Below are 26,447 nucleotides of genomic sequence, written 5' to 3'. Positions count from 1 at the left end.
TAGATGGATGGGAATTAATTGGGAAATAAATGAGGGATGGGATAATTAAATAAGGTTTGACGACTTTGATGCAAAGATGAAATAAAAAATAGCCTAAGGTCTAAAGCATACCAACTCCATATCTTCCTCATTTAAATTCTAACTATCCTGGGCTATTTTTCTATTTTATGTATTAAATACTTTTTTTTACATTATACATGAGATGTTTACTAGTAGTTTAAATTTTATTTTATATCACCACGCACAGGCACTAGAAGTAGTAGTATTAGTATTAGTATTAGTATTAGTATTAGATAACCTATGCGTTTGAAGAAGTAAGCAGACAATTTTCCTTGAACATAATTAATGTTATCGTTAATTATTAATTTAGTAGTAGTACGGTTTATGAGAAGTAAGAATATGCAATTAATATTAATTAGGTGATGGAGATGAATACCATGTTCTTAGGTTGACCATATGCATCAGTAATTCACTCAGATTTTTTATTCTTTTAATATCAGATGTCTGAAATTTATTTCATATAATAATTATTAACTTCATCTATTTTTTAAAAATAACAAGTTTTGAAATGGTACATATTTCAATTTGAAAATTAATAAAATAAAGAGAGAGAGAAAATGTAACATCCTGGATTTTAGAACCCTAATTTTTGAGCCCTAGAATTTATTGTTGATGACGTGGCATCGAGAATGCAGTTATTTCACGAGGTGATATGGTCGAATTAAGTTTAGGATTTGTGTGAAAGTTTGAAAAGTCAAACTATTTGACTTAATGATGTGGCATGTGATTTATTTATTTGTGTGATTTATGTGGTAATTTAATTGTTTATGGGTGAGTGAGAATATTAGAAAAATTGCCATAAATACTTATCACCCTAATTCTTGTAATTTTCGAACCCTAGACCCCTTGGAGAGAGAATTTCTATTTTTTTTTTTCGGAATTTATTTAATCCTTGGGATATTTACCCAAATTAAATTCCAAGAGCCAATTATTTCCTTGTTTAGAGATGTAAAAATCGAGCCCCTTGTTTTTCTAGTGATTTTCGAAAATCACTTAATTATGGGAAGGAAAGAATTATTTTATTTTAGTTAATCCCTTGTTTGACTCCTTCCATACCTAGAATTTAATTATTCTACCAAATCTTTCCATACTTCAAGAGATCTTGCCTTACTTTGTTTTAGCCAATATTCAAAAATCCATGCCTTATTTAAAAGGCATAGAAATCGGCCCCTACCTTGTTCATGGAGGATTTTCCTTATTTTTATTTTGCTCCATGATATTTTATTCTATATGGAAAAATACCAAAAACAAAACCATGAATAATCCCCTAGCCATATTTTCGAAAATTAGGAAATATTGCCATCTTCTACTTTTGTTAATTCTTCTTCCCTACTCCACAATATTATTTTATTCTATTTATTTATAAGGCAAAAGATATTACCAAATATTCTATTCTTATTACCTAAAGATCTCATTGGACTCTATAAATAAGAACCAAAACCCCCAACCCTAGCCCCCATATTTTCGAAAACTTCACCCCCATTCACTCTCTCAATTTTCTTCCACTTTACTCCACCAATCCTTCATCTTTTGAGAAGAAATCAAAGTTTAATCCAAGGATATTGAAGAACCAAGTCTCTACTTTGTTTCTACCGATTTATTTTCTCCAAAAAGGTATTTTTGCTTAAGAGTTATGTTGTTCTTCTTCTACCCTTCTTTTCTTTTTCTTCCAACCGATTTAATCGGTGTTCTTGAACCTTCATGCATATTAATTGAGTGAAAAAGGGATAAGAAGGGATATGGAAACACATGTGTGTGTGTGTGTGTGCCGAGAGTGTCTGAGGTGTGTGTGTCGTGTGTGTGTGTTATGCGTGTGAGAGTGTGTTGAAGTGTGTGTTGTGTAGTGTGTGCTTGATGGCTAAATACTTTTGTATGACATATGATGATCGATCTAGGGTTGAGATGCTAAGAAATATATATATGCTAAGCGTGACTTGAAATTTATAAATTAGGAAGATTAAGGCGAATCGATGGGAAAGAGGGAAGTAACGAGACATGCATAAGTTAAGAGTTATAATTGAACCTAATTTGTGAATATGTGCCTATGTGAATTTAAAGGTGAAACCTCGGTTGCGAAGCCAGATAACGGAAAAGCGAAACTACTTGAAATCTAAGCAGTCGAGGTGGGCTTTACTCTCAAAAACTCTCTTTTATTTTGTCAAAGATAATTATCGGAGCTATAAGGGTGGTTTAACTGTTATGCCATGCCTATGTTTGTTTTATTGTGAGATTGTGTGCCTGATGCCTAGTTTGTGAGTTCGCTCCATTGGGCTATAGGGCTATGGATATGATATACGAATTCGGGTCTGAGTATGGGCCGCAAACCCTACCAGGCTGTGTACACGAGGGGATCGGGAGCCGTCCTAGCTAGTCGGCCGGTCTCGTGGGCGAAAAGCGTGGCCACGCTTTCGTCGCACCATGGAAAGATTGTGATATGTGATTGTGGAATTTGATGAGAAAATGGGGAGTTATTTTGACTGGCCAGTCTATGAAAATATTTTGTGATACTCGTGATATTTCTCTTAACTGCTTAAAACTCGAGTTCACTTGGTAAGGGCGGCATAACTTTCGGATAAAATGTTTTGGCAACGAGCTCACTGAGTATTTCAAAATACTCAGCCCTGCATGTGTTTTTCCTATGTGCAGGTTGAATGATGACGAGCGGTGGCGGGTGTTGAGCAGCTAAATTAATTAATGGACATGTTGAACTCTAAGTGTAGTTGTGTCTCCATACATAGCTATGCTTTTTCTCTTGGTCGTTTTCCGCTAAGTTCTAATACTCTGATATTGATTTGGTTGATTGGCACTCTTCGTCGTTTTTGAGGCCTTATACTTTTCTCGTGACGTTATCTTGAAACCTATGCCATTCTCTTAAGTTTTGATCGTCATTTATAAAACTCCCTTTTGTTTACTTATTTAAGTTTCTAGGTTAAGTTGTTGCATTAAATACTCTGATATTCCTTCATTTCTTTGGTCAGTATTCTTTGAATGAAACTCTAGCCTATGTTTACTTCTTTTGAGTCGGTTTTTGGGTAGCAGCCGCCGCATTTATTGTATCCTAGGAGGGCGGGCTGTTACAGAAAAATTGTAGGGTAAGTAGTGATAGTGGATAATGGTGTTTACAACATTAGTAGTAATGTTAGTGAATTTTGCGATCTATAAATGTTAAATTTATAATTTGAATGACATAAATTGTAATTAAAATGACGTGTAAAGATAATATGTTTGTTCAAAAATTTTATAAATTAAAATTATTGTGTAATTTTAAGGAAGAATCAAAATAGAAATATTTGATGTTTTTATGGAGGAGAAAGTAAGAGTAGTAGTCTGAGATTGATTCTGCTTCTCACTCCTTAAGGGGATTTCCATCCCATTAATTCTTCCATATCGACTCACCTTCTAATTAAAATTTTATTTTTGTCGAGTTATATTTATTTATTTTGAAACTTACTACAGCGGCAAATCCTTTAAACCAAGATTTCATTGAGACATACACAGATTTAATCACTAATTAAAATACCATCTTAAAAAAAAAGATCTACGCACGATATATAAACCCTTTTTCTGTCACAATACTGAACTAAAATTAATTTTGATGAAAATGGTGATATTCTCGGTATTGGGATCAGCAAAAAACAAGGAATATTAAATGTCAAAAAAATACGTGATTAACAAATAGGATTAATTAGTAGGTGATCAGCACGATTATACCTTGTAGGAATCAAGTGTTTAATTAATTAAGCAATTTGTATTCTCGTATCTTGGGACTAACGTAGTTACGTAGATAATGTCTTCGTGGCTCTGCAAAATGACTTGAAAAATTCTGCTGGATGTCATATTTATTTAATTTATTAATTGTATGCAAAATATATATCCTGGCAAATTTGTGGTTATCATTCTCATTTCTCCGTCGCTAATCACTAGAACCATGAAATGCATCAATATTGATCTCGTTAATTAATCGTTTTACTTATAATAATACTTTTATTTGATTCATAAAAAATGTAATCATGAGAATATGGCTCAAAAGCATTTTATGTGTAACAGCCTGGTATTTCTAAGGTATAATAAATACGGCGACTGTTAACTAGGCGAACTTAAGGCGATAAGAATGAAGACTAGGGTTTCATTTAAAGAGATTTGACCAAGTGTTTAATGAATTATTTCCTAAGGGATGAGTGAAAATTAAATAGGAGCATTATTTATTTATTGGAGTTTTTGACCCCCTATTTATTGGAGAAGAAATTCTATTTTCTTGGATTTAATTATTACTTGGGATAATTATCCAAATTAAATCCAAAGTTCAAATATTCCTATTTATTCCATGAAGAATTCGAAACCCCTATTATTTTATGGAGATTTTCGAAATCTCCTGTATTGTGGGAGAAGAGATTATTTTATTATATTAGTTGATTCCTTATTTATTCTCTTCCATAAATAAATTCAAATATCCTAGCATATCTTGCCAAATCTAAGAAGATCTTACCATATCCTAATTAAATTAGGATTTTAATTAATTCCTTGTGGAGGGAAGTGAAATTCACGCCACTTTCCACTATTCTTGGGGAGTTTATTGTTTTTATTCTGCTCCGTGATATTTTATTCTACTCCGTGAAATATTCAAATTTAAGCATAGGCTAATTAAATAGCCAAAAATCCGAAACCCCCTTATTTCTCCTAGCAAATCACGCCAACTATAACCACCATATCTCCTCAAATCTTTTATTTATTTAATTATGTGATTATATCTTACACTCTATAAATACATGAGAAATCCTAAACCCTAGCATCACAAAAAAAAACCGTCCCCACTCTCCCAAAAATCTCGATCTCTCTCCCACTCTCTCTCTCAAAATTTTCTTCTACTTTCTCCATTATTTCTTCATCTTTTGGAGAAGAATTGAAGCTGAAATTCAAGAATTTGTTGAAGAATCAAGATCCTACTTGTTTCCTACCGATTGTTCTATTAAAAAGGTATTTTTATTTTGATCTTCTCTTCTTCCATCGATCAATCGGTGTTCTTGAGTCCACATGCATTTAGAATGAGTGAAGGGGAAATTAATCGATGAATTTGGGATGCATGTGTATGTGTGTGTGACCGTGTGTGTGGGTGTGCACGCCTCGGTAAGCGTGCACATGCGTTGTGTGTGTGCGTGTGTGGTGTGTGGAAAATACTCATGCGTGTCACGATGTGATGATAAATCTGGAGTTGTTGTGTGAATAAAAAACGATATGATAATCGTACTTTGATTTTGAATGGGAATATTGAAAATAATCGATGGGAAAAAGGGAAACGTGAGAACATGCATGATTTTGATTCATGATTGAGACTTATTTGAAATACATGAACTAAAGGCGATAGCTCACGTTCTCGGCGTGATAACAAGAAGAAGTACGTACTTGAAATCGAAGGAAATCGAGGTGGGCTTTATTCTTAAACTCTCACTTATGTTGCAAATATATGAAAGTGGAGCGATAAGGGTGGATTAAACTGTTATGCCATGCCTATGATTATTGTGGATATTGTGTGTGTCTGATGCCTAAATTGCGAGTGCGCTCCATTAGGCTATAGGGCTATATAAACGAATTCGGGTCTGAGTAGGGCCGCAAACCCTACCAGGCTAGTGTACACGGGAGATCGGGAGCCGTCCTTGCTAGTCAGCCGGTCTCGTGGGCAAAAGTGTGGCCCCACTTCGTCGCACCATATGAATTGTTGATTGATGAGAAAATGGGAGGTATTGTTTGACTGACCAGTCTATGAAATATTTTGTGATACTCGATGATATTCTCTTAAATAAATGCAAAACTCGAGTTCACTATGGTAAGGGTGGCATAACTATAAAATGTTTTGGCATGAGTTCACTGAGTATATTCAAAATACTCAGCCCTGCATGTGTTTTCCCTATGTGCAGGTTGAGCGGCGTCGGGCGGTCGGTGATGTTGAGACAGTTGAATCGAGTAAGGTGGATAATTGGAACTTTGAGTGTAGTTGTGTCTTCATACATAGCTTCACTTTCTCTTGGATTGCTTCCGCTGAATTCTTTTGAAACTTATTATCTTTTGGGTTGTTGCGAACATATTTCTTCGAATTACAATATCATGAAACATGGCGTTTTGTTGGATTCACAATAAATCTCTGACTTTTGAGCATAGCCTATGTCCTCTATTAAATATTGACTTTCTTCATTTAGCCATTGACTTATTGCTTGATAGTTCATTAAATACTTGGTCAAATCTCAATAAATGAAACCCTAGTCTACGTTCTTATTGCCCTTAAGTTCGCCTAAGTAGCAGTCGTCGTATTTATTGTAACAACCCGACATTTCTAAGGTATAATAAATACGGCGACTGTTCACTAGGCGAACTTAAGGCGACAAGAATGAAGACTAGGGTTTCATTTAAAGAGATTTGACCAAGTGTTTAATGAAGTATCAAGATAATAAGTCAACGGCTTTAAATACGAAAAACAAGATTTAACAGCTAACATAGGCTAAGCTCAAAAGTCAAGAGTTTATTGTAACTCCAACAAAACGCAATATCTCACAATATTCTAATTCAGAGAAATAAGTTTGAATCAACCAAAGATAAATAAGTTTCAGAATATTCAGCGGAAGCAATCCAAGAGAAAGCGGAGCCATGTATGAGGACACGACTACACTCAAAATCCCAACCATCCATATTATTCGATTCAACTGTCTCAACACCACCGACCGCCCATCGCCGCTCAACCTGCACATAGGGAGAACACATGCAGGGCTGAGTATTTTAAGCATACTCAGTGGACTCATGCCAAAACGTTTTATAGTTATGCCACCATTACCATAGTGAACTAGAGGTTTAGCATTTAATTGAAAAGATAGCATCGAGTATCACAAAATATTTCATGGACTAGCCAGTCAAATAATACCTCTCATTTTCTCATCAATCAACAATTCATATGGTGCGACGAAGTGTGGCCACACTTTCGCCCACGAGATCGGCCGACTAGCAAGGACGGCTCCCGATCTCCCGTGTACAATAGCCTGATAGGGTTTGCAGCCCTACTCAGACCCGAATTCGTTTATATAGCCCTTTAGCCTAATGGAGCGCACTCGCAAACTAGGCATCAGACACACAATATCCAAAAATAATCATAGGCATGACATAACAGTTTAATCCACCCTTATTGCTCCACTTTCATAAATTTGCAACATAAGAGAGAGTTTAAGAATAAAGCCCACCTCGATTTCCTTCGATTTCAAATACGTACTTCTTCTTGTTATCGCACCGGGAATGCGGGCTATCACCTTTAGTTCATGTATTTCAAATAAGTCTCAATCATGGATCAAAATCATGCATGTTCTCACGTTTCCCTTTTTCCCATCGATTATTTTCAATATTCCATTCAAAATCAAAGTACGATTATCATATCGTTTTTATTCACACAACAACTCTAGATTTATCATAAAATCGTGCCACGCATGAGTGTTTCCCACACCCAACACACACACACACACAACACACATACACGCCTACCGAGGCGTGCACACACACACACACACGGTCACACACACATACACATGCATTCCAAAATCACCGATTAATTTCCCCCTTCACTCGATCTAAATGCATGTGGACTCAAGAACACCGATTGATCGGTAGAAGAAGAGAAGATCAAAATAAAAATACATTTTCAATAGAACAATCGGTAGGAAACAAGTAGGATCTTGATTCTTCAACAAATTCTTGAATTTCAGCTTCGATTCTTCTCCAAAAGATGAAGAATTAATGGAGAAAGTAGAAGAACAAAATTGGAGAGATTGTGGGGAAAGAGAGAGTGACGTGAAGTAGGGGGGGGGGGGGCGATTTTTCTGTAGTGCTAGGGTTTAGGATTTCTCTCCTATTTATAGAGGTTAAGATATAATATCTTTAATTAAATAAATTAAAGATTTGGAAGAGATATGGAAGAGAAGTGGCGTTAATTTGGTTGAGAAAATAGGGGATTTCGATTTTCTAGGCTATTTAATTAGCCTATGATTAAATTTGAATATTTCACGGAGTAGAATAAAATATCACAGAGCAAGAAAATAATAAATATTCTCCCTAATTAAATATAAAAGTGGCGTGTAGTTTAGCTTCTTCAAAAGGGATTTAATAAAAATCCTATTTAAATTAGGATATGGTAAGATCTTCTTAGATTTGACAAGATATGCTAGGATACTTGAATTTATTTATGGAAGAGAATAAATAAGAGATCAAATAATAGAATAAAATAATCCATTCTCCCATAATAAGAGATTTTCGAAAATCTCCAAGAAATAATAGGGGTTTCGAATTCTTCATGGAATAGATAGGAATATCCGGACTTTGGATTTAATTTGGATAATTATCCCAAACAATAATTAAATCCAAGAAAAATAGGATTTTTTCCAATAAATAGGAGGGGTCGAAAATTCCACATAATTAAATGATACTCCTATTTAATTCTTACTCATCCTTTAGGAAAATAATTTACCACAATTATTATTTCTCCCACATTAAAATATCCACATATTCGAATTTCGCCTCCACTTCGCATTTTCCACCGACCTTGACCATTCCACGGCCACGTCATGTTTTCCACAATATTGACTATTCAATAGCCACGTCACATATCCAACAAGTTTGACTATTCAACTCAAACTCAACTCGATATCGCAATTAGGTCACAAAGAATATTGCAATAAATCATTCATCATTTAATTCCACGTAATCATAGCATTAAAAGCATTTAATGCAAAAAATTTCACGTCTCAAAAAATTAGGGTTCGAAAAAGTGGGGCGTTACATTATAAATATCAAATAGTACTATACAAAAATAATATCATTGCTGTTGGAAATACTATATAGCATCGAGCGCATTCTTTTGTTTCTAGAAATAGAGAAGTTCAACACCAACCTTTGAAATTGAGTTGATCATGCAAGAAATACAAAATCTAATCAAATAAATAATACAGTATCTAATTAGTTCAACTAGCCAATTTTTAATTATTAAAAATTTTAACTTGGGTATCGAATAAATAGACCCAAAATAATTAAAAATCAACAGCTTGAGCAGAGTGACAACTGCCAAGAAAACATAATACTCCTAGTAAGTCAAAAAAGTTACTACATCAATGGCCAAAATTCAAACACGCGTTTAAAAAACGTAGAACTGTATATAAACGTCGTATGTTTGCGTATCTTATTACGTTGCATGTATTTTCCTTTCAATTTCAAAACTAAAATTTTTACTAATGATTATACATGATGTGACGAAATATGAAAATTCCATTTTCCAGTAACTGACTTAATTTCATTAATTGGTCCATTTTAGATTTTAAACAAAAGCGTTTTGAGAAGGGATAAGGGGCAATGTCCAAGTTAGGTTAGGCATTGAAAAACTGCAGCAAGAAAGCACTATAAATTTAGAATTAAAAGTCATTTCCCCCAAAAAAAATATAATTAGTTATAGAGAAAAGCTACGTTTGCCTCTTTTTCAGCAATAAAATAAACATTAGCTTGTAAACTTTGTCTTGAAAATAAAAACCTTCAACACTAAAAAAGCTACTCCATGAATTAGTATTGGATAGGGAGATTGCTTAGTGGGGTTAATAGAAATTATTTATTTGGTGTGAGATAAGAATCCAACTGTACTATGATAAGCATCTATTTGGTCAAGGATATAGTGGGGTTAAGACGTTAAACGCAATAGGAATTGAAATATTGCTTTTCTTATCATACTCGAGAATTAAGCATATTTTCGAATGATGTGTGTATGAAATAAATCTAAATTGGTTCTCTAATTAATTATGTGATGTGATGTAGACAATGAAAGAATTATTTGTGACTAACTGTGACCATGTTACGAATTTCGACCATCTCCAACCGTACTCCATAAATAAATTTTGATGTAGAAACTTTCTCAACCATATACCAAACTCAAATCTATTTTTGGTATTTTTTGTAAAACAACACCAAATATGGTATTACTGCAAAAATTTTGTGAGACAAAAATCCAAAAATTGTGTAAATTTTGAATTTGGTGTAAAAAGTAGGAGTAAAACTACTTTTTAGAGTGACGTATACTTAAAAATGAGTTTGAATTTGGTGTCGGAGATGGTCTTTACTAGTAGTATTGGTATATTTGTTTTCTTCCAGTCTATTTGGGCCAAAATTGAATTCAAAACCAAATTAGCTCATGAACCTGGGCTAGTATACCTTATCTTTAACAAGCTTCGAGCCCAGATATAAGTACTATAAAAAAGAATTAAAATATACTCCTAGTAGGAGCACAAACTAAATGTAAATAAAAAAAAAACTAAATGTAAATAAATAAAAAAAACTAAATGTAAATCATTTACGAATAAATAGGACAGATAGTAATGTTTTAAGATCAAATTGGCACAAATATCCAACGAAGAACTTCGAATTTTACAACTCCGTTAAGCAAGTCGTCACATTGAGTGCTACATTCCAATTCTCTTTGATTTGCATTCGATAATCTTTTGGCAAAATGCAGTCAAAGGGAGACACCATCAAGTCATCTAAAAAGGATAATCAGAGGCTCTCAAGCCTAAGACATACTCCATATAAACCTCAGCAAAGACAAAAATATATATACACCAAAAAACAGTACCATGACCTCCTCCTACGTCGTAACTGAATAGTATTACTCATATATACAGTATATTTTCTGAAAAGATATGTATTAATGTCATCAAACAAGTTTACAACGATGGAGAGATAAATAAGTGGATTATTGGACAGGAGAATCTCCCACAAACACTAATCATCTCTCTTTCCTCAAACCACATAAAATGCACTGGAATATTATATAGAATTGTAATCTATTACTATATTTAGAAAGGAGCATAGGAGTACCCGGCCGGTGGCACTCCGGATCCGTTTACTGGCGGCACTCCATAATACGAAGGTGTGCCAATCTTGGCGAAACTGGTCTGGCCTTGCATCCCTTCTCTGGAATATTGTTGCCATACCATTTGCTCCTGAGCAAGCAGACCTTGCTTCTTCTCCATATCAGCCATCTGCACATAGGCAGGGGGTTGGATGCTCAACGATGCAGCAAAAGGGTCTTGTCCGAATGTCTGGACTGTTCCATCAGGCGCAGGGAGTGCTAACACCGGTGTTTTACTTGCACCAGCACTGGGCAATGCTACACTGCTGGCACTGCCTCCACTCATCTTGCTAGTGCTTGTATGATGCTGAACCACTCCTTGATCATACATGCCATCCAAGAGTAATGAATCTAATCCACCACCCATTGCAGCCTTTTGATTGGACAAGTGACTAGCAGATTCGACCAGAGCCAACTCCCAATCGGCCTTCCCAGCCTCAGCAGCTGGATTCTGCCAAGCAGAACTCACCTCCGCCTCTCCATTGGATGGGAACGCCTCCCACGAGCCATTCCCGTTGTTTGCAGCAAACAATGCCAATGCTAGCTGGTTACCTTGATAGTCTGCAGTTACTTCCCTCAAATCCACCAAATCCTGAACTGCAGGCTTAGCTGGCTCAGGCTCAACCGGTGGAGGGGGAGTTATGTTCCCAGGAGGCGGCAGTGCTTTAACCTCATTCATATCCTGCACTTGCTCCTCCTGCGGAGTTGGGTGACTCTCGACTTTCCTCTCAGGGCTCTTCATTGCCTTTGTCCTATCTCTCACAAACTCGTCCAAAGTCTCAAGTAATTTGTCAGTTATCTTTTGCACTTGTGGATACTCAGAGGAGCGTGCCACGCCAGTATCCTTGCACCAGTTATAGAATGCAACCAGTTCGTCAATCTGCTTTGCAGAGCTAGCGTATGCATCAAAGGCCTTTATACAATCTTGATGTTCCATATCAAAGAACTTATCAAGAAGCACTGCCAAGACCTCACACACATCAGCATAAAGCTTGAAACTCTCCTTCACTATGGCGTAAAGAGCCACCAAAATCATCCGCTCGTTCTTTGCCAATCCTGTGGGACGACATGCCAAAAACCGATCCAACAGCCTCTGCATATGCCCCATCTTCCCGAAAATCTTCTCCAGTGCCATCTCCCTCAATGGAGTAGCATCTTTTGCTGACTCTCCCACATCACCTGATGACCTTGATCTGCGCATTCCATTGTTTGGCTCATTGAAATCATGATCATGATCATAATCGCGCCCCCTGCTGCTCGATTCACGATAGTTATATCTCGTGATCTCACCTTCCTTTCCACTCTGCTTTCGATCATAAGCCATCAACTCAAGCTTCTGATCCAAGTAGAGAGCATATGTCCTGACAAAAGCCGAATGATCCCATGAATTGGAGTGGGCCTCATCGCGAAAATCGGACAAATTCAACAACCTAGTCCCCCTCCTAGTAGCATACATCATCTCCTGCTGGAAAGAAACATCCCCCTCATTGAGCAAACGGTGAATGAGCATCAAACATTTCAGGGCAACAATCCAATCGCGCGTTTTCCCCAATCTTTTAGACACTAGCACAACACAAGCACTAACATATCCGTGAGAATAGGTCGTCAAATGCAGTATTTCCCTAATATACTTCTCCGATGCGGGATCATTGTCATGGCCGGTGGCCTTCACCACAGCAACCTCCAGCTCCGGCGCCAAATTGCTAGCGACTTTAGCGATTCCGATGCTCGTCTGATCCTTCACCGCCCCGATCGCCTTGCGCAGGGTGCTTGGAGCCATGGATTCGATTCGATCAACTACACAATCACTCTCAATTTTTACATCAATCTATCTAACTTATAGTAGTAGTAATGAATTGCAACTGCAAACACAGTGACGAAATAATGAGTTTACCTCAAAAATCAAGCAATTAGATCCGGGCCGGGGAGAAGCAATGCTATACGCTGTGAATGCGATGCACCGACAGATCTACCAAAAACTAATGGGAAGTTGGAATTTGATTTGACGGCAAAATTCTCTCTCTAGATACGGAAACTAAGTATGGAAACAACGAGGATATTTGGCAGATTCTGAGCCGTCCGATAAGATCTATGTTTGTTTTTCGTTATATCCACAGTTCTCTGTCTCTTCTTGTTTGGACAAATCAATAAACCAACTTTTTTTAATAGTCGACTCTGACAAATTGCTTTACGAACAAATTGTCTTACTCCTTCCGTTTCATAAAAGACGTCATATTTGTGGGACAGCACGAGATTTTAGAAGATTTTATTTTGTGTGTTAAATGGAGAGAGAAAATATAATTTTTATATTCATTTAAGAGAAAACTTTTTCCAAAAAAAAAAATATGACATCTTTTGTGGAACAAACTGAAAAGGAAAGTGTGACATCTTTTGTGGGACGGAGGGAGTACAATACTAGTAGTATGTTTTACGATCTTTAAGAGCATCAGCAGCGCGGCGAGACCGCGTTGCAAAATGCATCTCGTCCCCCAGAGACGGGACGTTTCGTCGCGAGTCGCGCGCAGAAGGGGCTGGGCACGAGCTGTCTCGCCACGCGCCAGTGCGCGCTGGCGCTCGCTAGGCGTGACGCCCACTCGCTGGTTATGACGTCATATTTTTTTTAAAATCCTATTTTTTGAAATTAAAAAAAAATTAATTTTTTTTTTCAAACCGTCATATGACCGGACGGTTGAATTTTTTTTTTTTTAAATTTTTCTTTTATTATTCTATAAATACTCCTTTCCTCTTCCATTCTCCATTCTACACGCAAACACTACACTCATCAATTCTTCTCTCAAATATCTTCTCTCTTTTCTCTCCAATTTTTGAAAAAATGTCCGGCTCCGGCGGGTTCAACTTGAACTCATTTGGCGATGGCGGGCATGTACAACGTTTTGGGTACTACGGATACCGGTTTGTCGCCGGGCACCCAAGGCTCGACGACTCCGACGGCGTACCAAACGCCACATTTTGATGTGGATGCATACTCTCGCCCCCCCCCTCCCAGAGGTACGGGCAATCTCCGGGATTATCCCAAATTCCGGAGAATTTTTCGGATGAACGCACTTTGGGATACCGGCCGATAGATGGAGGCTCTACCAGGATCGGCGTCAATGCCGAGGTGGCCGAGGAGGAAGAGGAGGAAGAGGGCGACGACGAGGTTCTGGTGGACGTCGGCCGTCATCCATACAGCCAAAAGGAGACGTTGGCTCTGTACAACGCTTGGATCACCGTCTCGTACGATCCTGTCATCGGCAATCAACAAACCCGCTTGTGTTTCTGGGAAAAAGTCACCTAACTTTACAATGCACGAAGGCCGAAGAAGATCTTTCGCCGCAACGTGAAGATGCTCCGCGGTCATTGGACCGATGCGACAAAGATGTCAAAAATGTTTGCGCGATATACAGGGCAGAAGAGGCGAATTACCAAAGCAGAGCCAGTGGAGCAGACATTCTGAGAGCGGCGTTGCGGGTCTTTAAAGACGACACCGGTAAAGATTTCAAGCATGTCGATGTTTGGTCGCAAGTCCACCACCTTAAAAGGTGGGCTGACGGTGTCCAGTCGGGCTCGAGCTCTAGCTCGAAACTGATGATGCAGGGGGTCTTCCGGTTCACGATGTCGGCCGCAAGGGACCAAGGCAGCGAAGGCGGCTAGAGCGAGGGTGGGAGGGAAGGGGAGGGGCCGCGGCGAATCAAGCCAGGCGGGCTCGGGCTCCGGCACGGGCTCGAACACCCTAATGTCCATGTACCTGCACGCCAACCGATGATGCAGGGGGTCTTCTGGTTCACGACGTCGGCCGCAAAGGACCAAGGCGGCGAAGGCGGCTAGAGCGAGGGAGAGAGGGAGGGGGAGGGGCCGCGGCGAATCAAGCCAGGCGGGCTCGGGCTCGGGCCCCGGCACGGGCTCGAACACCCTAATGTCCATGTACCTGCTCGCCACGATGACTGACACTTCAAAAATGAGTCCTCTCCAATATGAAGCCCATATGGACGACATTGAGCATATGAGAGCTCAACTTGGTATTCAGTCTCGATCTAACTTGGGTGCACCGCCACCGACTTCGGGGGATAATTCACTGGCGGAGTAGTTTTTATAATTTAATTTAGAGTATTTTAATTATGTATTTTTATATTTTTTTAGGATTTTAATTATGTATTTTTTTTTTGTTTTTAAGGATTTTAAATTATGTATTTTTTATTTTTAGTTTTTAGGCCTTTAAATTGTAATTTTTATTTTATTTAATGAAGTGTGTTTTTATTAATTGAATTTGTTGAAATAAAAAATAAAAAATGAAATTGAATGAATAGTTAATACATAAGATGATTAACAGATGGATAGATGTAGATGTTTTCTTAGTTAAGAGATGAGCTGAAAAGTACAGTGAGACCCATAAATAGTTAAGAGATGGGATGGTTAAGGGATGAATAAGAGAGAGCGTTGTGGATGACTCAATTTCCATAATCCTATAAAATAGGGATCAAAAGTTAAATTTTTTATTTTTAAAATCCTATAAAATATACTCCCACTTTCTTATTTTTATTTGGTTTGAGCATAGATGTTAAGAAATGTTAAGAATAATGAATTTAATAAGTTAGTATAATATGGACTCCACTTATATATATTAGTTTTATAATTAAATGTGAATGAAATAAGTTGGTGGAATATAGTGTTCATTAACTCTCATCTACTATAAATGAATGTAATCAAATGAAAATTCTAAATATTGTACAAACTATGATATAGTCTATTAGAAAATGTCAATAGATGGCAAAATAATAATTAAAAAAAAAATATCAACAAAATGACCAAAATGTCAACAGCTCTAAAAATTTCAATTTGTATTCTCGAGTTCTTAAAAGTAGAATTTTTTTTTTTGTTTGGGTGATTTGGATAGCTAAAAGTTTAAGTGATAAATACCACAATTTTTAGAATAAATCAATCAAATTCATTATTTTTAAAAAATATTTTTATTTATAAACTGATAATCTTGATTATTACAAAACTTAAGTACTGTAGTTAATAATTTGTGGTGTTGTTATACTGCTAAAATGGTCCAATTTGATAATTTGCTATAGAATTAGAAACTGACAAATTCTAACATACGTTTAAACTTTAATTAGAGCATGTTTCTTATAATAATTACGGAATACTATTATTTTATACTTCTTTTGTCGCATAGGAATAGGTCATTTGGGATTGACACGAATTTTAATATATAATTGAAAAAAATAAGAGAGAAGTAGAAAAATAATTGTAATTATACCGTGGATGATTTGATCCATAAATGATACAATAAAATAAAAGTGAAGTAGAAAAATGGATATAGACTTTTTATGCTGACATACGAAAATATGGTCTATTTCTATAAGAGTGAGGAGCAGTATTTATTCATTTTTTAAAAAGTTTAATTACAAGCAACCTAACATTAGATGATATCTCATTTTCTTTTCTCCCAAATTATCTGATACATACAATTAGTAATAGAAAAAAATAGACATGTTGGAATTACGAGATGTTATTTTTAGTTTATACTCCCACTATCTAAGTGTATGCCATATTAAAATTTAGGCAAAACACACTTCCTGTACTAATACAATTTGTTTTATTAGATCTTTTATTTGATTTTTTCGTTTATAAAGTTTTTATATTAATGCGTTTTGATTTAAAATATGTTTATACTTTTGTTTTAATTCGATTGAATCTTCGTTTAATGAACTTCAGAACATAACAGCTGCAATATTGACTCAAGTAAAATGAAAAATTTATTAATATTGGCCACCGTCAACTTAAAGATTTATCATTTATTCAAATATTGTTGAGTCTATATTGCAATTAAATTAATTTTTAAAATAAATAAGAGAAAAAAATGTCAACCTGTCGTTCTTTTATGTGGCAGAGAAAGAGATAGCCTTTTAACAAGATTTTCCACCCCAAAAAAAAGGGAAGAAAGAAACCAAAGAATCTTGCAGAAGCTGAAGCAGAGCAGCCATGGCTAACATGATCATGGCTTCTTCAAGAGCTCTAATCACGGCCCCCAAATCGAAACCCCAAACCCAAACCCATTTCTCTCTCCCTAAAATCTCTCTCCCTAAAATCTCCCTGAAACCCCAGCAGCTCCTCGCCGCCGCCACGTTCTCCCTAACCCAGGCACCGGCTTCCCTGGCGGCGGACATCGAGAAGGCGGCCCTTTTCGACTTCAACCTGACTCTCCCCATCATCGCCGTGGAATTCCTGTTCCTGATGTTCGCCATGGACAAACTCTACTACTCCCCGCTGGGGAAGTTCATGGATGAGAGGGACGCCGCCATCAGAGAGAAGCTGAACAGCGTCAAGGACACCTCGGCAGAGGTGAAGCAGCTGGAGGAGCAGGGGGCGGCCATGATGAAGGCGGCAAGGGCTGAGATATCGGCGGCGCTCAACAAGATGAAGAAAGAGACGCAGGTGGAGGTGGAGGAGAAGCTCGCCCAGGGCCGGAGGAAGATCGAGGCCGAGCTGCAGGAGGCGCTGGCTAGCCTTGAGAACCAGAAGGAGGAAACCATCGCTGCCCTCGATTCGCAAATCGCCGCCCTCAGTGAAGACATCGTCAAGAAAGTGCTCCCAGTTTCTTGATTTTGATCATCTAATTTGAATGCTACTAATTACTGATTTTGATGTCCAAAGCAGATTTCATCATTTATCCAGCTTTCAAATCAACAACTGTAGGCTGGGGTTTTAGATAGTTTTTGTTAAATTTCAGCTGATGATATCAAATAACATTGTGAATTGTGAAATGCTGCATCCATGAACAATAATTTAGCCCTCAGATTTGTTAATTCACTTTCCATCTAAGTAGTACTCCTACGTATAATTTACCATTTCTTCATTCCCAGTAAAAAAGCATTTTACATTTGTATCGCATTGGTTTCGATAGATTTTGTCGTGTTTTTAGGAAAGAAGTTGTCTTCATACGGTTCTCGGGTCTCACCTTTCGCGATTTTTCTCCATCAGATAAGGTTGCTGATATGAATAGTAAAATCTCATCTTAACACAATATCAGATTCACGATTCTTGAAATTCTATGGTTTTTTTTTTCCTCAGAAGAAAACCAAGGAGAAAGGTTACAACTTTGGGCTATTCCCTTATACTAGTAAAATTTGCAGCACTTCAGCACAAGGCAAGGAAGAAATGTGGCACCGGCATGTTGTTAGACTATGGAGTTGAAGATGCTCCATCACTTAGTTTCTTGAAGATTCTACTGACTTCCGGATTCTTCACCTTCCTAACCAGCCTGCAATCACTTCCATTTTTAGGGGACGCTGGTGATTTAAGCACAGGTTTTGCTTCAGTTAGGAAATTCTCCCAGTTAACTTGTACAATCTTCATACCTCTCTATTTGCTCCAAAATCTTTGTTACACACTTATGACCCCGAATTATCTCTGTCCTAACTCTTGTCCTACATATTAAAATTCACAATCCTTACCTGCAGGCCTTGTTGCTGATATTTTTTTCAGAACTCGGGGATAAAACCTTCTTAAACACTAGTGTGGTTGTATTTGTATGATCTGTTTGCAGTAAGATGAGTGTGAAACTTTGATGCTGAGAGCAGGCGCTTCTTGCAGCTAGGAACTCTGCTGCTGTCACATTCATTGGGACTTTTGGTGCACTTGCGTATGTTCTTACGCCTCTAGAGACGCCTCTAGAGTTTCTATACAGAGTAAATTACAGTAGTCCTCATTTTCTGATGTTTTCTGGACAGGGTTATGACAGTTATATCAGTTGTTCTTGGACGAGTTTTTCCACTATGTTGATTGTTGACGACATCCTTTCATTCAGCAAGTAGTAAATGTAAATTTATATATGTCAAAATTCCATAGTACAGAGAATGTGAATGTGAAAAAAATAAAATAAAAGTGGAATAGAGAGACTAAACATGTAGCCTAACATTAAGCCTCCTTAGCCAGACAGAATGAAAGACCATATTCAAGACATCGTAGTGCCTTGCCGGGCGATTAATAACAAAATGCCTCCGGACCTCCAACACCCGTTTGTGCTTCTCCTCGTACTCCTCTGCTGCTATCCCCTCTAATATATTTTTGATCTCTGGTATCCTCCTGGGCGGAATGTGGATAGAGAAGGTGCTCCAATCAAGAACGTCGCTGAAGGGCGGGGGGTAGCCCTCCGAGATGATGACGGGCACACACCCAACGTGCATGGACTCGACCAACCTCGGGCTGGCTACCTCGTAGCCACTGGGGCAGAGGCAGTACTTGGCCCGCGACATGAGGTCCAAGTAGCTGATGTTTTTGGGGAGATACTCGTGGACTTGGAGGTCCTTGTCTTTGTCTTTCCAGTGGGAGAGGAGGGCTTCCCTTATGGCACCATGGGCCCCGCCTGCAAAAAAGCCGAGTATGGACTTGGAGTGGTTCAGGTCCGGCTGGTTCAGGGCTGACGATGGGACGTTTATCTCTGGCAAGGTAACGTCTCGCACTGGCTTGAACCCTTCGGAGACGTTGGCATTGCAGAGAACACGAATGAGGTTCTTGAAGAGCTTGGCATTCCGAGCAGTGGCATAAGGCCCCTGCACCAAATACTATAAGTAAGTAGGAGAATTTCTAAATTGTTGAATAGGAAAAGGAAAAGGAAATTACCCAATCATGGCATGAAACGAAGAAATGGTCGGCGCCCGAGCTCCGGTTCCAATAAGGATACTTATTGGCCAAGATGGTGACGTAGTCCTGCAAGATGTTCCCGATGCGGGTTGGGTGGAAGTCGCCGTGGGGGCTATAGAGGTAGTGGACGATGTTGGTGACGGAGACCGGGAGGAGGAAGGCGTGGGCGTCGTCCGGGTGGGGCGCTGCCATGGTGCTATGGTGGAGCTCGTCGATGACGTGGCCTTCGGTGGAGTAGATGTTTTTAAAGGGGGCCAAGTGGAATAGAGGGGGCTCGCCCTCTCTGTAAACCCATACTTTGAATCTCTTCTCCATCTCTACATAGCTCCTACGTACATACAAGTTACAACACACATATTGATATTATCACGTGTATTTGCAGCATGAAAAAGAGAGATTGAGTTAATAAATAACTGGTGGAAAGCATGTGGGTTTCTGTATATGGAATGATTATTATTGAAGATGATGTTACTGTGGCTTCTTCCAGCTTCAATAATGGCTGCTCGAGCTCTGCTTAATTCTTCTTCGATACTTATCTGCCAATTATACAATCTCCATTATTATACTTACTTTTTTATATATATACAAACACAAAAAATTTCTGTACCTGTTTGTGATGCACAAGATTAGTGGGAAACAAAGAGAGGAAGTGAAAGTGAAAATTGAGGAATGAAATTAAGAGAATCAGAAAAATAGAAGGATATACGACTGGTGCCACTCCAAATTTTAATTTTCCCATTTTTAAGAGTGTCAATTAATTCCCAACCATATTTATATATATATAGGCGACTTTCCTGTTAATCTCTTCAACAAAAAAGATATGGAGTTTAAATCATATTTAAATAAGTAGTTGAGAAAATAACTCAAAGATATGGATTTTATGCCTTCAAAAAAAGATATGGAGGTTTGCAGAGAACTAGCCAAAAACCGTTATCTATTTATGCATATTTGCAGTATAAATTCAAAAAAATTGTTGTTAATTCATTCCTAATTAATAGGATAGCATAGCTAAGAAGGTGATCAATTATATAGCTGGGCACTACGGAAAACCTTTAATTAGTTAAAAATTAGTACGTGTACCTAAATGGTTTAAAAGCATTTTAACGCTTCATTTAATTAATCAAAAATATTATTTACGAGCTAAGTATTTTGATAATGCATAGACATAACAAGGAAAGATGATTAGTATTTAATTAGTACTAAATGAAAAGTTGGATTTTATGCATGGTTTTGTTGTTGCGTGTGAAGCTATGCACCGAATCACATGAACAATCTAAGTTGGAGGGAAATGAAGTGTAATGGAGTACTTATGAGATGAGAGGATATGGTAGCTTGTATGTCCTGAATTCATGAAAGCTTCAAACTGTAGGTAGGTACATTCTCGGGGTTATTTGACTTGTTTATTCTCCTATATCTTGAATGAAGGTACTTACAAAATATCGACCATGATAAGTAATTACAAACACAATATTATGGAGTATTAATGAAAGATGTTCAATGGAGTTGAATGACGAAATTTGTAATTCCTGGAGTTACGAATTGAGAATACGAGTATCTATAAACAAGTGAAATAACTAGGAGTACTAAATGAGAGGGTTGCAAATCTAAGGACTAAGATGATGAATATCACAAGATTCCATTGCTTCCTTGTATTCCTTTGCATTGTTTAGAAAGGTACTAAGAGCTGAGACATATATACACGCATAGATTGATGTAAATGTAATGAATGGAGAAATATGATAGGCTACTATCTGAATTAATGATAATGCTGGTTGTAATCGTTGGCGTTCGCTTGTCAATAAAAAAGAAATATGTAGAGTAAACAAGTCGAAAAAAGAATGGGATGTCACTATCAAACAGATATATATGTCCTATAGGAATTTCACATGTCAACTTATTGAGGGCATCCAACTCTTGAAGGTTTATGCCTTAAATCATGTAGTTCAACTGTGCATTGGAGTGATCAGTCTATGATCAATCTTTCCTAGCTGCGACAAATGCATCTTGAAAGGCCTTGTTTGTTTCTCCTCATATGCAACATAGGAGAAAAATGTACTACAAGGGATGCATCTTAATATTTCTGTGTAGACCACGATATGGATATTAGGCATGTAATCTTGTTATAATAACAAAGATAGCTCAGTACCAGGCGAAGAACCCTACCACACTCAAACAGCAAGCTTGTTTCGCCACTTGGTGGGTTAGAGCACATTCCATGTTGGGCTCCAAGTAGAATGTCACTTTCATGGCACTATTCATCTCACTGTGCTTGTCTTTTCTTTAGTTGCTCTTCTCTTTTTAGTATTCAGTTTCTAAGTTCAGTTTGGATTCTTCTTCTGCAGGATGGCTTTCTTCTGTGTGATTCTTTGGAATTGGTTTTTTATTTTTGATGAAACATTTGTAAAGAAAAAGTGGGCTGTTTTGCCATTCATGAAACAAACAGAGGATGAAGAGTAAATACATCCCAAAACGTTACGTGATTGTTATTTTGACCTTCATCTGCACTTCTGTGTGCTACATAGAACGAGTTGGCTTCTCTATTGCATATACTGCAGCTGCTGATGCGGCAGGAATAGATCAATCGAGCAAGGGCATGCTACTGTCGACATTCTATTATGGTTATGCCTGTTCACAAATTCCTGGTGGTTGGGTGGCTCAAAAAGTTGGAGGAAGGCGTGTTCTTTTGTTTTCATTTCTTTTGTGGTCCCTGACTTGTGCTTTTGTACCACTGGATCCTAATCGAGTTGTAATTTTGGTTGTAGCCCGGTTGCTTGTTGGTGTGGCCCGGGGGTTCATCTTTCCCTCCATTCACACTGTATTAGCACAATGGGTGCCCCCACATGAGAGGTCCAGATCTGTATCTCTCACAACTTCGGGAATGTATTTTGGTGTAGCTGGAGGAATGCTTGTCCTCCCAAGCCTCCCTAGTCAGTATTTCTTGTTGAAGTAGCTTTAGGCATCATGTGGTCTCTACTTTGGTTGAAGTATGCCAGTGATCCACCTCGCTCTGAACATCCAAAGGCTACAGCTGCTGGTTTTGGTGAGTCCTTGCTTCTGAAAAAAGGAACTCAAAAGGCGAAAGTAGCGCCGAAAATCCCATGGAAGAGAATAATTCTCAGCTTGCCGGTCTGGGCAATAGTTGCAAATAATTTTACTTTCCACTATGCTCTTTATGTACTAATGAATTGGCTTCCTACATACTTTGAGTTAGGCCTCAATCGTAGTCTTCAAGAAATGGGTTCCTCTAAGATGATGTCTTATCTAAACATGTTTCTGTTCTCAAATATTGGTGGGATTATGGCAGATCACTTGATTACCAGGAGAATCATGTCCGTGACTAAAACAAGAAAGCTTTTAAACACACTGGGATTCATGGTGGCTTTATGTGCGTTGATGTCTCTTCCCTGGTTTAGAACGCCTAATGGTGTTGTGTTCTGTTCATCAGTGGCTCTTGGTTTGTTGGCACTTGGAAGAGCTGGATTTGCCGTTAACCATATGGATGTGGCCCCAAGATATGCAGGAATCGTCATGGGGGTCTCTAATACAGCCGGTACCTTAGCCGGCATAGTTGGTGTCGATCTTACAGGTCGACTTCTGGAAGCTGCTAAGGCTGCGCAGTTGGACCTTTCCGGAGAGCTGGAGAGCAGTTTTCCTTATCCCGGGGTTGCTCTGTATCTTCAGCTCAATAGTGTTCCTTGTATTATCAACAGGGGAGAGAATTTTTTATTGAGGTTTGTAGAGCTGCCTATTTAGTAGTGACTGGCTGCTAGTTATTTAGAAGAACTGGCACTTGGCACTGGCAGGGAGTAATCTGTATTGCAGCATTAAGGTCCTGCTGAGTAACTTGTAACATTGAGTATACACTCATGGATTTCAATTTGTCCCCTCCATAATTCAAACATGGCATATCATATTTATTTGTCTCTCGTTTCTCAACATCATCAATGGGAAACTCAATTGAATACGTCTCTGATTAGATCAGGAATTAAGAAACACTTTCAGTTTGGTGTATGATGTATCTCATGTGGTGGATGTGTCATTGGGCGATCACAGAGGTTTTTTGTACTAATTAAAATCCATCACAAATAACGACTACAAGTTTCTCATCTTAACAAAAAAAAAAGAAAAATAAAAGAGTAGAGAGGTTGAACAACATATGAATAATAATCTTCAAGTGAGACATTTTGTTGATCGTTATTTGTGCTCATCACCATCATCATCTTTGGCATACACAAAACCTCTTTGGTTATCCCCTTTGGTGCCTGCGCCCCTGGGTTGGCAACGGTGGCGCCTCTCTCTTCCATATATCACCCAAAAAACTAGCGACAGCATCACTGCAGTGGCCACCATCACCAGCCCAACATACACCCGTTGGCTGTATTTCTGGAGCCCTGGACAGTAGTTGGTCTCTACGTCCATGAATGTCTGCCTTGCATAACTGCAATCTTCGAGTTGGATGAGGAAGGGACTGTACTGGTACAAACCGCAGCACACATCCGCAGTTGCAGAAAACTGAGAGTAGAGGTTTGGACTCAAGCGTCCTGTCGTAAGACAGATACCACTGGGCGATGCACGACAGACGTAGCCACTCCACACCTTCGTTAGAGCAGATGAGTTATACAATTAAACAATTTGGGAGGAGAGGAGTTGGTCTGTCACGAGGGTACCTCAGTGGCATTGTGGAGATCGACTTCACCAGGAGAGCAAGGGCGTTCAGAGAGGTCGGGATGGAAGGGATTGCAGAGGGTTGGGAGAAGAGGGCCGGATTGGTTGTAGTACAGCTGCACGAAGTTGGAGGCAAAGTTGATATTGGAGACATTGGTTATGACAGTGTTGATCAAGTCCACTAATTGAGACGTTATTTCCTTGCTTTTAGTTAAGCTTTGTTGGGCAGTGTCATGATCGACACAGGGCAGGATGTCGTCTAGTGCTGTGTGAGCATTCGGATTTTGGATCCACTGATTCATAGCTCTGCAACTGTCTCCTGTTACACTGTGTCATATCCATCACCAACCATTAAATTACAAACATGCTTATTTGAGCCAATTAAAGTTGTAGATTACATACTTGTGGACAATTAGGAAAGTGCCAGAGAGAATGAAAGTTGCAGTCACAAGAATCCATCCTGCTATCACCGCTCTGCAACAGCAAATCCCGAAGAATCGCATGAGACAAAGAAGAGCGGTTGTAAGTGGAACAATATGCACTTACATGTATACAGGAACTGTCATCCCTAGCATTGAAAATGCTGAAAAAAAGAAAGTTACAGAGTTACAACACAGCAACACTAAGGCAATTCATTCATCAGATGCAAAATCAATATACCAAATCCAGCGAGTGTGAGAAGCAGCATAACAGCTGTGATTAGAATAAGAGCCAGTCTCCTGCAAACCAGCAACCCATGGTGTGTCAGCGTCTATTAGTTTGTTGATGGAGACAAAAGAAAGGCGTTCACTTACACTGAATCTACTAGTTTCTTGATGTCTCGTGAGTTTTGTTCAGTTGTAGTGGTTAGCGTTGTGGCTGAGGTGTCGATCATGGTCTGAAGATGATCGATGTCTGTTTGGACAGTAGGAGGCAGAGAAACTTGAACAACATTGGTTTGCTTGGCAGCAACAAGATGTTGGGACACATTCCTTAGAGTATCAGATGTGCCATCTGCTTGACTCACCACATACTGTAAAGTGTCTATGGTGCTGCTGTAGAATTTCTCATGCCCCGTGTACAACACAACGCATCCAATTCTGATAAATGCACCATCACTAATTAGCTAAGTAGCACCAGAGTAATTGATGTATTTACCTTGTTCATCAAGAGAGATTACACTGCGGCAATGGAAAGCAGTAGGAGGAAGATGAGAGAGAGTGCATAAGCAATTGAAGAATAGCCATAGGGATTCCTTGGACGGCAAAAGTAGCAGACACATACGAGAGATGCGCATATCCCAAAGGCAACGAACCAGATTGCAGCAATAGCAAAAAAAGGAGCAGCAGTGTAACTCACAGACTGCAAATTAACAACATATAGTATGATTCAGACATTATTGAGTTTATAGATTGTAAGAATAGATGAAAATGTTCAAAGACTGACAGCCCAGTAATGGCGATTAGTGATGTTCCAGCCAGCAGTGTACATTTGAAAATGGTTAAGAGGGTCTTTTCTGTAAGTTCTCCTTGGAGCCAACACAAGAGTTGAGTCTAAATCTTGCTCATCCAAGTTATTGGGCGCAAGAGACATATCTACACACGCAGTAGCTTCCATGAAATATGAGCCAAGAAATGGAAAGAAAAGATTCAGTGGAATTACCCGGAGATGGCTGGAACGCGTCGTAGAAAGGCGGAGAAGGAGATTCCTCACCAAGTGAAAATGGAAAGGGAAGCAGAAAAGTGGTGGTGGCGAGGGAGAAATACAGTATTAATGGCAATGCTGACATTGTAGATGCTTCAACTGTGAACCGGTTGGAAATGGAGATGGTAACAAATAATGAGTGTGTTTTCTTCACTTATTATTCTGACATACAGCTCTAAAACCAAAACCAGCTTTCACACATAATAGTGTAGTTGCCCATGCAATGCAGCTTCAAAGTCAATAGAAAATCTTTATATATATTTCTTTGCTAACTTAGTTTACATATCTCAAGTTTTTCATCCAAAACAACCAAGGATGCTTCTCTCTCTTCCACAATTCAGGTAAAAGTTGCACTGTCACACACACCCATCAAAGCTGTTTGTCTGCTTGTGTTTTTTTAAGACACATAATAATCGACTACAGCAATAATTCCGTGATTTTAGTTTCACCTTTTTGACTATTACACACTGCTTTA

At 38.4% G+C, this 26,447-nt stretch overlaps 4 protein-coding genes and 1 pseudogene across 5 annotated transcripts; 2 read left to right on the top strand and 3 right to left on the bottom strand.

Annotated features, from left to right (window-relative positions):
- Positions 1-10,749: 10,749 nt before the first annotated feature.
- LOC125190296 (putative clathrin assembly protein At2g25430 pseudogene) lies at positions 10,750-13,045 on the bottom strand (annotated as a pseudogene). The gene is made up of 2 exons (XR_016130121.1): positions 12,870-13,045; positions 10,750-12,772 (listed from the first exon to the last, which is right to left on the bottom strand). The product of XR_016130121.1 is annotated as a putative clathrin assembly protein At2g25430 pseudogene (transcript).
- A 3,851-nt stretch (positions 13,046-16,896) lies between these two features.
- On the top strand, positions 16,897-17,787 carry LOC125188303 (ATP synthase subunit b', chloroplastic-like). Its single transcript, XM_048085078.2, has one exon. The coding sequence runs from the start codon at positions 16,964-16,966 to the stop codon at positions 17,582-17,584; it is 621 nt and encodes a 206-aa protein (XP_047941035.1). The 5' UTR covers positions 16,897-16,963; the 3' UTR covers positions 17,585-17,787.
- A 978-nt stretch (positions 17,788-18,765) lies between these two features.
- LOC125188302 (putative glycosyltransferase At5g20260) lies at positions 18,766-20,428 on the bottom strand. Its single transcript, XM_089058588.1, has 4 exons — positions 20,232-20,428; positions 20,039-20,160; positions 19,604-19,952; positions 18,766-19,533 (listed from the first exon to the last, which is right to left on the bottom strand). The coding sequence occupies exons 1-4, from the start codon at positions 20,361-20,363 to the stop codon at positions 18,880-18,882; spliced, it is 1,257 nt and encodes a 418-aa protein (XP_088914714.1). The 5' UTR covers positions 20,364-20,428; the 3' UTR covers positions 18,766-18,879.
- Positions 20,429-22,432: 2,004 nt separating this feature from the next.
- LOC125188301 (putative anion transporter 5) lies at positions 22,433-23,575 on the top strand. The gene is made up of 2 exons (XM_089058587.1): positions 22,433-22,664; positions 22,929-23,575. Exons 1-2 carry the CDS (start codon positions 22,586-22,588, stop codon positions 23,375-23,377), a joined length of 528 nt encoding a protein of 175 aa, XP_088914713.1. The 5' UTR covers positions 22,433-22,585; the 3' UTR covers positions 23,378-23,575.
- Positions 23,576-23,663: 88 nt separating this feature from the next.
- Positions 23,664-26,329, bottom strand: LOC125188300 (uncharacterized). The gene is made up of 9 exons (XM_048085076.2): positions 25,931-26,329; positions 25,715-25,863; positions 25,449-25,630; positions 25,084-25,368; positions 24,950-25,008; positions 24,836-24,872; positions 24,692-24,763; positions 24,292-24,616; positions 23,664-24,220 (listed from the first exon to the last, which is right to left on the bottom strand). Exons 1-9 carry the CDS (start codon positions 26,055-26,057, stop codon positions 23,819-23,821), a joined length of 1,638 nt encoding a protein of 545 aa, XP_047941033.1. The 5' UTR covers positions 26,058-26,329; the 3' UTR covers positions 23,664-23,818.
- Positions 26,330-26,447: the final 118 nt, after the last annotated feature.

The sequence above is a fragment of the Salvia hispanica genome, chromosome 5, assembly GCF_029641045.1.
Source record: "Salvia hispanica isolate PSC_SH4W2 chromosome 5, Shi_PSC_v1, whole genome shotgun sequence".
NCBI classification, from domain to species: Eukaryota; Viridiplantae; Streptophyta; class Magnoliopsida; order Lamiales; family Lamiaceae; genus Salvia; species Salvia hispanica.
This window is presented reverse-complemented; position numbering and strand designations above follow the sequence as displayed.